General features: G+C 46.4%; 1 protein-coding gene across 1 annotated transcript; it reads left to right on the forward strand.

The window, feature by feature from the left end:
• The first annotated feature begins 517 nt into the window (after window positions 1-517).
• Window positions 518-1,854, forward strand: LOC116937283 (N-myc proto-oncogene protein-like). Its single transcript, XM_076061768.1, has 2 exons — window positions 518-1,094; window positions 1,307-1,854. The coding sequence occupies exons 1-2, from the start codon at window positions 518-520 to the stop codon at window positions 1,852-1,854; spliced, it is 1,125 nt and encodes a 374-aa protein (XP_075917883.1).
• Window positions 1,855-12,497: the final 10,643 nt, after the last annotated feature.

Raw genomic sequence — 12,497 nt, forward strand, 5'->3', positions numbered from 1 at the left:
GCTACAATGCGTTAGGCTTCCACATGCGCGGGTCACGTGACAGATTTGACGTCACAGCTCACTTGCCGTGCAAACAAACAAGCATTATTGAGCTCCCCTAAAAAAAAATAAAGTGTATTTTTATAATGTTTGCATGGTGTACAGTCTGGAAAGTACCCACATGGCAAATTTCAAGTTTGTTGCATGTGGGGAAGTACGCTAAACATTTTGAACAGACACACACAATCACAACTTTGCCTTTTACATATATGGAGATGACGTATTGAGTGAAATGTTTGCTCGCTTTGTTAACGACGCTGCTGCATTCTTTATTGTTTGTTGCTTCTTTACAGGCGAGCCCGGCCCCCTGCTGAATACTTTTAAGCGCCACATCAACAAGGAGGGTGTAATATAAACCCCCTCCCCGGCGTGTCGCGTGACGAAAGTAGCGGCGGCACATGTGGACACAGAAGGGCGACCGCGGGGCTGCTGCTGTCAATAAACTTCGGCGCCGGGTGCGGCCGCGGCCCCGCACGCGATGGCTGCCGGCGGGGATCGCGACTTCGACCGCTGCCAGCCCTTCTTCTTCTTCTACGACGACGACGACGAAGACCGCTGTGCCTGGGACTTCAACCAGTCCACGGCGCCCGGCGAGGACATTTGGAAAAAGTTCGAGCTCCTGCCCACGCCGCCCCTGCCGCCGAACTGGGCGCGCCCGACGCCGTTGCTGCCCTCGGGCGGCCCGTGCCACGGCGGCACCGCCGGCTCGCCGGACGACGACGACGCCGAGGGCCCCGGCGTCCTCTCGGACCCCATCCACGGCGCGGAAGCCGTGGTGCTGCGGGACTGCATGTGGAGCGGCTTCGACTCGGCCGGAGCCACGCCGGATAAGTCGGCGACCGAGAAGCCGGCCGCCGAGAAGTTGGGGGGCTTCGCCGGCGGCGCGTCTCTGCCCTCCGCGCGCCTGCCCGCGGCCTCCCGCGCCGTGCCCCCGGAGCCGGGTCCCGGCGGCGGGAGCCCCGGGGAGGGCGGCCGCGCGGGGGTCGGCGGAGCGGGGCCCTGCTCCGTCCCGCTCGTGGTGACCTCGGCCGTGGTGGACCCTGCGGACTTGCACGGTGCTTTGTGTTGCGTGTTTTTTCTATTGGGTCATGTGTTTAGCTTGCTCATCTTCGTTTGCAACAAACTTAAAGTTGTCAAGTTAACTTACACGAATGTTGCGTGTGTCCTTGCACCATTTCAACAGGTCGTGCACCTGTGCAAGTTTAGGTTTATAATGTTGAATTCTTCTACATTGCGTTGCTGACGTGTACACGTTTCCCTTCTGCAGACGACGACGACGACGATGAGGAAGATGGAGAGATTGACGTGGTGACCGTGGAGAGCGTGGCGGTACGCGCCGTGTACAACACAAACACGGTCCGCCAGTACAACCAGCAGCAGCAGCAGCAGCGATCCACCCCGGCCTACGCATCGCGCGGCCACATCCCGCTCGTGCACCAGCACCACAACTACGCCGCTCCCCCGCCGGAGAATCCCCCGGCCGCCAAACGCTTCGGCCCCGACCCGCGCCCCGCTGGTGCCGCCGTGCCGCCCCCGTCGTACCGGGCCAGGTGGCGCACGCACAACCACCTCGAGCGGCAGCGGCGTCGCGACATCAGGAACGGCTTCCTGTGGCTGCGTGATCACGTCCCAGAGCTGGCGCACAACGACAAGGCGGGCATGGTGCAGATCCTGCAGAAAGCGACGGAATACTCGCGCACCCTGCGGCGTCAGGAGGAGCAACTCGAGGAGACGAAACGGCAGCTGAAAATTCGACAGCGGGAGCTACTGAAGAGGCTGGAAAGCGCGAGGAACTTACAGGCCAAGCGGTCTTGATTTGCGTCTTGTTTAAAGACTTTAAACCAAAGGTAACTTTTGTTTTGATATTGGACTAAAGCCTCTGGCAACCAGCACAGTTTAGCCACTTTGCTATTTCGTGATTTTGTATCCACTGTGACCTCGTTTGCAACATGATGCCTTTGAATATTTGACTGCCAAGGTTTGAGTTGATGGGAATGGTTGTTATACCTCAATAGACATTTCTGCACAAATGATGCCTCAATTTTGCAAAGACTGCCATTAATGCTGTTTCATGGCGTTATTCATGTCTGTTATTTAAAAAAAAAATCGTTGTTTTTGTTATATATTTTCATATATAACATGGAAAATGTAGGCACCAAAAAGTTGCTATATAATTACCCAGGGTTTTGTAAGATTTAGCACGAGTAACTTTTTGTACAAAGTTGTACATGTCAATAAGTGCACAAGTTATATTTAGTAACCTTTTATGATTTCGATTTAAAGCTTTCGTGACTGCAATGATTCATCTTCTTTGGTTCTTTCGGTAAAGTCACGTAGAATGAGAATAAAATAATACATTGATAAAATAAAATAACACAATAATATTCTCACGACGTTTCGGCCACAACACAAGCGGCCTTCATCAGGTGAAGGGGGCGAGACTGTCTGGTAGGACAGCGCTGGAGTGAGAGAGCCACGTTCAGATCACGGCTTTTAAGCTGTGTGAGAGGAACAAAGAGCCTTGACAAAGGAATTAGCATAAAATTTAGCATTGAAATGGCTGAATGATTAGCTTGTGACTGGTCACAGAAATAGCTATGTTAAAAGTTAAAGCATACACATCCGCAGAGGCACCCATTGTTAAAAGAAATTAGCATAGAATTTAGCATTGAAATAGCTAAGGTAAGGCATACACATCTGCAGAGGCACCCCTTGACAATGGAATTAGCATAGAATTTAGCATTGAAATAGCTGAGTGATTCGCTTGTAACTGCTACAGAAATAGCTACGTTGAAGTCAGAGCATACACATTCACCGAGGCACTTAGTACAAATCAAACAGGAGAATTTAGCATTGAAATAACTAGGCGAATTTAGCATTGAAATAACTGAGTGATTTGCTAGTGACTGGTCACAGAAATGACTACACATCTGAGCTATTCACAGTACTATATAGTGAACCAATAAAAACTAAAATATAAATTACCTTCATGTTATCAATAAACTCTGTATTCTACAATCAGCTAAGCTACCAACAATAAGTCGTTATATATCACAATGCTATATGGCGAAAAAATGGGTGGATTCTTACCCTCAAATTTCCGCACCACGGATAGCTACGGGCCCCGTTCAGACGGACGAGTTCGTCCATGGTCGGAACAGAGGAGGGGGAGAGAGACAGCTGCGAGGCCCTAGTATACTCCATGTTGTAAACCATACCATTAACCGTGGTGTGAGAGGTATTAAGAGGCAATGCTGGCGAAAGAGCTGCGGTCTGAAGGTCATCGTAAAAATACAATTAATTAAGAACAGAAATGATTTAACACATCTTTCCAGTGGTTACTAAGCCTGAATCCATCTTCTCGGTTGAAATTGTCTCTGTGCTTGTATATGTGAATGGCCTCATGAACGAATCTCTCATGGTAGCCGGTTGGTTTGCAAAGAACCTCCGTCTTGGAGAAGTCAATGTCATGTGAGCCCACTGAATTGTAACAGTGATCTGCCACGGCAGAGGAGTTCGTCCTACCGTGTTTCAAGTCTGCTTTATGTTCGCGGATGCGGTCCGAGATATGTCTTTTGGTTTCTCCAATGTAGCTACTACCACAGAGGCACTTTAGTTTGTAAACGCCCGGGTACTGTATGTCTGGAAGAGCATCTTTTACAGATGGAACTAAATCACGGATTTTGTGTACTGTGTTGAATCGGACCTGGATCTTGTGTTTATTCAGGATTTTGGAGATCTTTTTAGTGACCCCTGCAATGTAGGGTAAGGTGATGGTTTTGAGTGGCTCCACAAGAGGATCCTTCTTGATGACTGGAGTGATGGCTTTGCGGATTGTGTAGTCGGAGTAGCCATTAGCCCTGAGAGCCTGGTGTACGTGCTTGAGTTCACTGGTAATGTGTTCCTGGTCGGAAATGCATTGGGATCTATGGTATAGAGTCTTGATGAGGGAGTTCTTCTGGGATGGATGGTGGTGGGAATCCGGTTTCAAGTAAGCATCTGTATGGGTAGCTTTCCTGTAGACAGAGTGGCTCATTGAACCATCATGTCTCCTTTTAATTAAGACATCCAAAAAGGGTAGTTTGCCATCTTTTTCGACCTCCATGGTAAATCTGATGGCTGGGTGTATGGAATTGATGTGGTCGCGGAATTGGTCTAGAGCAGGCTGGCCATGTGGCCAGATGACAAAGGTGTCATCAACGTACCTCTTCCATAAGGTCGGGCGTAGAGTGGCAGTCTGGATGGCGTCAGTTTCAAATTTTTCCATGAATACGTTGGCTACAACCGGAGATAGGGGGGAGCCCATTGGGGTGCCCTCAGTTTGTTTGTAGAAAGTTCCATTCCAGGTGAAGTATGTGTTGGTTAAGCAATGTCTCACCAGGGGGGGTACATCAGTATGCAGTCCTTGATGAACCAGGTCTTCAATGATAGCGATGATGGTGTCAGGTACCGGGACTTTGGTGAACAAGGACACCACATCAAAACTGACAAGCAGGTCGTTTGGGGACAGGGAAATGTCTTTGATTGTCGATACCAGGTGAGTAGAATTTAGTACCGCAGAGGTGGTTTTTCCAGTGAAAGGTCGCAGTATATCAGCCAGAAAATGTGCCAGTTTGTAGGTGGGGGAGCTGATAGTAGAGACGATGGGACGAAGGGGTGTATCTTCTTTGTGTATCTTTGGAAGGCCATATAATCTTGGTGGTCTGGCAGCAGAGGGTTTCAACGAGAACTGTTTTGATCTCATCAATTAATGCTGTTGAATCAGAGATAATTTTGTTCGTTTTGGTGACCAGGCTGTTGGTGGGATCTCTTTTTATTTTTGTATAGCTGCCATCGTTGAGTAGTTCTTGAATTTTGTTGTTATATTCTGTTTTGTCCATGATGACAGTGGCATTGCCTTTGTCGGCTGAGAGAACGACAATATCATCCCTCTTTTTTAATTGAGATAATTCAAAACGTTCGTCTTTGCTGATGTTGCTGGGTGGCAACTTAGCGTTTTTGAAGGTTGCAGCGATTTCAGATCTTGCTACGTCTGCAGAGATGTGACTCAAGCCCTTGAGTGCAACGTCGACATGGGCAATGATATCATTAACCGGTAAGTGTCTCGGTGTGACAGCAAAGTTTAGACCTTTAGCTAAAACGGATTTCAGACCATCAGAAATGGAACTGTTACTGCGATTAATTACGACTTTGTTGACGTCTATCTTTTCGGTGTGTGGATCCGATTTTTTGCTGGAGAGGTGATTGAATTTGGAAATCAAATTGTCCCTACATTTGTTCGATATAGTGGCAGCCGAAGAGGTAGTCATATTGTCTACATGTTCCCAATCCGATGTAGACATTGTTGCTGTCAATTTTAAGTGTGATTTGTAGAGTGTCTTGTCTAACTGATCGAGTTCGGTGCGTGTAAGTCTGATTTTTTCCGAGATAAGAGCGAAGCTAGTTCTAGCTAGAATTCGTTTTGCATTGAGAGAAGTTGCAACAGCAGAGGTTAGTGTAAATGCGGTTGGTATTACCTTAGAGTCGCGGCATCTCTTCAGAAAGGTGAGAGACTCGATTAGTTGAGCCTTCTTATCCCGAAGTCTGTTGAATGATCTTAAGGATGTGTGGAATCCCTCCCCGTAGAGGCGGTTAAATTTCGATTTAAAGCTTTCGTGACTGCAATGATTCATCTTCTTTGGTTCTTTCGGTAAAGTCACGTAGAATGAGAATAAAATAATAAATTGATAAAATAAAATAACAATAATATTCTCACGACGTTTCGGCCACAACACAAGCGGCCTTCATCAGGTGAAGGGGGCGAGACTGTCTGGTAGGACAGCGCTGGAGTGAGAGAGCCATGTTTAGATCACGGCTTTTAAGCTGTGTGAGAGGAACAAAGAGCCTTGACAAAGGAATTAGCATAAAATTTAGCATTGAAATGGCTGAATGATTAGCTTGTGACTGGTCACAGAAATAGCTATGTTAAAAGTTAAAGCATACACATCCGCAGAGGCACCCATTGTTAAAAGAAATTAGCATAGAATTTAGCATTGAAATAGCTAAGGTAAGGCATACACATCCGCAGAGGCACCCCTTGACAATGGAATTCGCATAGAATTTAGCATTGAAATAGCTGAGTGATTCGCTTGTAACTGCTGAACGTGGCTCTCTCACTCCAGCGCTGTCCTACCAGACAGTCTCGCCCCCTTCACCTGATGAAGGCCGCTTGTGTTGTGGCCGAAACGTCGTGAGAATATTATTGTGTTATTTTATTTTATCAATTTATTATTTTATTCTCATTCTACGTGACTTTACCGAAAGAACCAAAGAAGATGAATCATTGCAGTCACGAAAGCTTTAAATCGAAATTTAACCGCCTCTACGGGGAGGGATTCCACACATCCTTAAGATCATTCAACAGACTTCGGGATAAGAAGGCTCAACTAATCGAGTCTCTCACCTTTCTGAAGAGATGCCGCGACTCTAAGGTAATACCAACCGCATTTACACTAACCTCTGCTGTTGCAACTTCTCTCAATGCAAAACGAATTCTAGCTAGAACTAGCTTCGCTCTTATCTCGGAAAAAATCAGACTTACACGCACCGAACTCGATCAGTTAGACAAGACACTCTACAAATCACACTTAAAATTGACAGCAACAATGTCTACATCGGATTGGGAACATGTAGACAATATGACTACCTCTTCGGCTGCCACTATATCGAACAAATGTAGGGACAATTTGATTTCCAAATTCAATCACCTCTCCAGCAAAAAATCGGATCCACACACCGAAAAGATAGACGTCAACAAAGTCGTAATTAATCGCAGTAACAGTTCCATTTCTGATGGTCTGAAATCCGTTTTAGCTAAAGGTCTAAACTTTGCTGTCACACCGAGACACTTACCGGTTAATGATATCATTGCCCATGTCGACGTTGCACTCAAGGGCTTGAGTCACATCTCTGCAGACGTAGCAAGATCTGAAATCGCTGCAACCTTCAAAAACGCTAAGTTGCCACCCAGCAACATCAGCAAAGACGAACGTTTTGAATTATCTCAATTAAAAAAGAGGGATGATATTGTCGTTCTCTCAGCCGACAAAGGCAATGCCACTGTCATCATGGACAAAACAGAATATAACAACAAAATTCAAGAACTACTCAACGATGGCAGCTATACAAAAATAAAAAGAGATCCCACCAACAGCCTGGTCACCAAAACGAACAAAATTATCTCTGATTCAACAGCATTAATTGATGAGATCAAACAGTTCTCGTTGAAACCCTCTGCTGCCAGACCACCAAGATTATATGGCCTTCCAAAGATACACAAAGAAGATACACCCCTTCGTCCCATCGTCTCTACTATCAGCTCCCCCACCTACAAACTGGCACGTTTTCTGGCTGATATACTGCGACCTTTCACTGGAAAAACCACCTCTGCGGTACTAAATTCTACTCACCTGGTATCGACAATCAAAGACATTTCCCTGTCCCCAAACGACCTGCTTGTCAGTTTTGATGTGGTGTCCTTGTTCACCAAAGTCCCGGTACCTGACACCATCATCGCTATCATTGAAGACCTGGTTCATCAAGGACTGCATACTGATGTACCCCCCCTGGTGAGACATTGCTTAACCAACACATACTTCACCTGGAATGGAACTTTCTACAAACAAACTGAGGGCACCCCAATGGGCTCCCCCCTATCTCCGGTTGTAGCCAACGTATTCATGGAAAAATTTGAAACTGACGCCATCCAGACTGCCACTCTACGCCCGACCTTATGGAAGAGGTACGTTGATGACACCTTTGTCATCTGGCCACATGGCCAGCCTGCTCTAGACCAATTCCACGACCACATCAATTCCATACACCCAGCCATCAGATTTACCATGGAGGTCGAAAAAGATGGCAAACTACCCTTTTTGGATGTCTTAATTAAAAGGAGACATGATGGTTCAATGAGCCACTCTGTCTACAGGAAAGCTACCCATACAGATGCTTACTTGAAACCGGATTCCCACCACCATCCATCCCAGAAGAACTCCCTCATCAAGACTCTATACCATAGAGCCCAATGCATTTTCGACCAGGAACACATTACCAGTGAACTCAAGCACGTACACCAGGCTCTCAGGGCTAATGGCTACTCCGACTACACAATCCGCGAAGCCATCACTCCAGTCATGAAGAAGGATCCTCTTGTGGAGCCACTCAAAACCATCACCTTACCCTACATTGCAGGGGTCACTAAAAAGATCTCCAAAATCCTGAATAAACACAAGATCCAGGTCCGATTCAACACAGTACACAAAATCCGTGATTTAGTTCCATCTGTAAAAGATGCTCTTCCAGACATACAGTACCCGGGCGTTTACAAACTAAAGTGCCTCTGTGGTAGTAGCTACATTGGAGAAACCAAAAGACATATCTCGGACCGCATCCGCGAACATAAAGCAGACTTGAAACACGGTAGGACGAACTCCTCTGCCGTGGCAGATCACTGTTACAATTCAGTGGGCTCACATGACATTGACTTCTCCAAGACGGAGGTTCTTTGCAAACCAACCGGCTACCATGAGAGATTCGTTCATGAGGCCATTCACATATACAAGCACAGAGACAATTTCAACCGAGAAGATGGATTCAGGCTTAGTAACCACTGGAAAGATGTGTTAAATCATTTCTGTTCTTAATTAATTGTATTTTTACGATGACCTTCAGACCGCAGCTCTTTCGCCAGCATTGCCTCTTAATACCTCTCACACCACGGTTAATGGTATGGTTTACAACATGGAGTATACTAGGGCCTCGCAGCTGTCTCTCTCCCCCTCCTCTGTTCCGACCATGGACGAACTCGTCCGTCTGAACGGGGCCCGTAGCTATCCGTGGTGCGGAAATTTGAGGGTAAGAATCCACCCATTTTTTCGCCATATAGCATTGTGATATATAACGACTTATTGTTGGTAGCTTAGCTGATTGGAGAATACAGAGTTTATTGATAACATGAAGATAATTTATATTTTAGTTTTTATTGGTTCACTATATAGTACTGTGAATAGCTCAGATGTGTAGTCATTTCTGTGACCAGTCACTAGCAAATCACTCAGTTATTTCATTGCTAAATTCGCCTAGTTATTTCAATGCTAAATTCTTCTGTTTGATTTGTACTAAGTGCCTCGGTGAATGTGTATGCTCTGACTTCAACGTAGCTATTTCTGTAGCAGTTACAAGCGAATCACTCAGCTATTTCAATGCTAAATTCTATGCTAATTCCATTGTCAAGGGGTGCCTCTGCGGATGTGTATGCCTTACCTTAGCTATTTCAATGCTAAATTCTATGCTAATTTCTTTTAACAATGGGTGCCTCTGCGGATGTGTATGCTTTAACTTTTAACATAGCTATTTCTGTGACCAGTCACAAGCTAATCATTCAGCCATTTCAATGCTAAATTTTATGCTAATTCCTTTGTCAAGGCTCTTTGTTCCTCTCACACAGCTTAAAAGCCGTGATCTGAACGTGGCTCTCTCACTCCAGCGCTGTCCTACCAGACAGTCTCGCCCCCTTCACCTGATGAAGGCCGCTTGTGTTGTGGCCGAAACGTCGTGAGAATATTATTGTGTTATTTTATTTTATCAATTTATTATTTTATTCTCATTCTACGTGACTTTACCGAAAGAACCAAAGAAGATGAACCTTTTATGAATGTCCTTAAAACATGGGGTTTTCTTGCTTACTTTGCATTGCTAATAAACTTGGTCTTTTGCAGTTGGCGTGTAGGTGAAAGCGGGCTTAGCAGCTGTAAAAGCATTCATTACAGCACTTGATATACCACAGTATATATGTTTTTCTTATCGGAACATCTAAATAAAGCCCATTATTATTGTTTTGCACCCTTTTGTACACTTGCCTTCACTTAAAAATGCATGGATATCAAACGGATAGAGTGAAACCTTGGATTGCGAGTTTACTGGGTCTGCGAGTGTTTTGCAAGACGAGCAACAATTGTAAATAAATCTTCATTTGATAAACGAGCGAGGGTCTTGCAATACGAGCAGCACGTTTACACGCTTTGTACTGCCGAGCATCACGTGATCACAACTGATATTCGAGTGCTTTGATGTACGAGTGCTTTGGATTACAAACACGTTTCCGGAACGAATTGTGCTCGCGATCCTAAGGTTTAACTGTACTTTTGATTTAAAGCTTTCGTGACTGCAGGGATTCATATTCTTGGTTCTTTCGGTAAAGTCACGTTGAAGGGAAACAATAAAATATATATAAAACAATAAAATTCTCACGACGTTTCGACTGTAACACAAACAGTCATCATCAGGTGTGAAAACCAACGGCAAGAAACATTTGAAAGAAATGGCGGTTTGTATTTATTTATTTTAAAACGTTAGCACCACGGATAGCGATTTGACAGTTTGTTTAGAAGGACGAGTCCATCTATGTTCAGAAAAGAGGAGGGGGGAGACGAAAATTTAATGTATGCTCTCTGAAAGCCACCGTAAGCGTGAACAATCAATTATGATCCGAAATGGTTTATCAAATCCTTCCAATGATTGCTAAGCCAGAATCCATCTTCTCGGTTGAAATTGTCTCTGTGTTTGTATATGTGGATAGCCTCATGAACGAATCTCTCATGGTAGCCCGATGGCTCAATGACTCAATTTCCCCCTACCCCGGGGTCCCATCGCTCCCCTAGGGGAAGGGTACTGGGGAGGTCCCTAGCAAATCCGCAGGCTACCCTAGCCTGGTGCTCATTTCCCCCTAAGCCTGGGTCCCATCGCTCCCCCAGGGGTAGGGTACTGGGGAGGTCCCTAGCACACCCGCAGGCTACCCTAGCCTGGTGCTCATTTCCCCCTAAGCCTGGGTCCCATCGCTCCCCCAGGGGTAGGGTACTGGGGAGGTCCCTAGCACACCCACAGACTACCCTAGCCTGGTGCTGATCTCCCCCTACCCCGGGGTCCCATCGCTCCCCCAGGGGTAGGGTACTGGGGAGGTCCCTAGCACACCCGCAGGCTACCCTAGCCTGGTGCCAATCTCCCCCTACCCTGGGTCCCATCGCTCCCCCAGGGGTAGGGTACTGGGGAGGTGCCTAGCACACCCGCAGGCTACCCTAGCCTGGTGCCAATCTCCCCCTAAGCCTGGGTCACAGCTTCCAACTTCACACTTTTCTGGCTCCTAGCGACCACCTCATTCACGTCACGGGTGCCCAACCTTGAATACCCCAGGGGGACATGACGTCACCGTCTCCGCCCGCCGTGCAGTGACGTCACTATCACCCCTCCGGTGCAGTGACGTCAGAGAGTGACGTCACTGCACCGGAGGGGTGATAGTGACGTCATTAATTAATACTCTACAAAGGTTTGAACACGTTTCTCAGGTTATTCCAATAGTGGGATAAACAGCAGGTGCAAACACCGCTTGATAAACACGATTTTGGTCACGAGATAGACTCCGTGAGACGTAATAACGTGCCAGAAACCCCCGTGTTTTTTAGTTCATAGTTCATTTATTTGGTATAGCCCTGTGAGCCATTCGGCTCTTGAATCAGGTGCAACCGCAACAAACAAAAAAACATGAACAGGAAAACATCTTAAAGTGACTTTGTGTGACTGTGCAAACAAGGAGGAGGCTTCGATGCCCTCCGTCTAACCGCCCTCGTAATCAATGGCACAGGGCTTCATCTAAAAACATAAATATCTCTACGTGGCAGTGAGTCTCCTGCTCCTCGAACATCTTCGTGAGCCAGACACCGGCACCAGGTGTTGCTGGCCACACGCTGCAATGCAATGAAATGCCCACACTGCCCTGTGCTGTATAGCCTTTTAAATATTCGTAGGGCGCGTACAATTTGTCGCGTGCGAGTCTTCTCATGACGGGCCTATTGGTATTGGAATATAGGAATAGGTTTTACCCTTTTAACTGGCACAAAACACCAATGGAGACTAGGCTCTAAGAAAAGCTGTCTCGGGTGTGGACCAATCAAATTCAAGGACAGTGCATATTATTATCAGAGTTGTCTTTTTTGTTTGCATTTTGACTGCTTGTGTTGTGGTCATTGCAAACATGACGCCTTGAATAAAGGTGTCAGTTTTTGTGCCAGTTAAAAAGGGTAAAACCTATTCCTATATCTTGTTTCTGGCAAAGGAGGTCTCATAACATATTGGTATTGTTACTACTCACGGAAGTTTAGAACCCACGAAGAATTGTCACGTACGCTTCATGGGAGCACGTGCAGCTGTTGCTCATTGTGAGCCATGACCTATCCGCTGCGGGGTCAGAGGCCTCCCACAAGCCGTTCCCATCACGCTGTCTGGCGATGCAACGACCTGTCTAGAATGTGGGGGGTGGGGGTGGTGATGCCTGAGAGAAGGGGCCATCGGACTTTATTGTCTCTTCTTAAAGTAATCCGTTTATTTTACAGCTTTATTTCTGGCCACGTGGTGGGAGTGAGTCA

The sequence above is a fragment of the Petromyzon marinus genome, unplaced genomic scaffold (assembly GCF_048934315.1).
Source record: "Petromyzon marinus isolate PM22_M1 ecotype Great Lakes invasive population unplaced genomic scaffold, UKy_Petmar_22M1.pri1.0 PM_G_Scaffold_406, whole genome shotgun sequence".
Classification (NCBI taxonomy): Eukaryota; Metazoa; Chordata; class Hyperoartia; order Petromyzontiformes; family Petromyzontidae; genus Petromyzon; species Petromyzon marinus.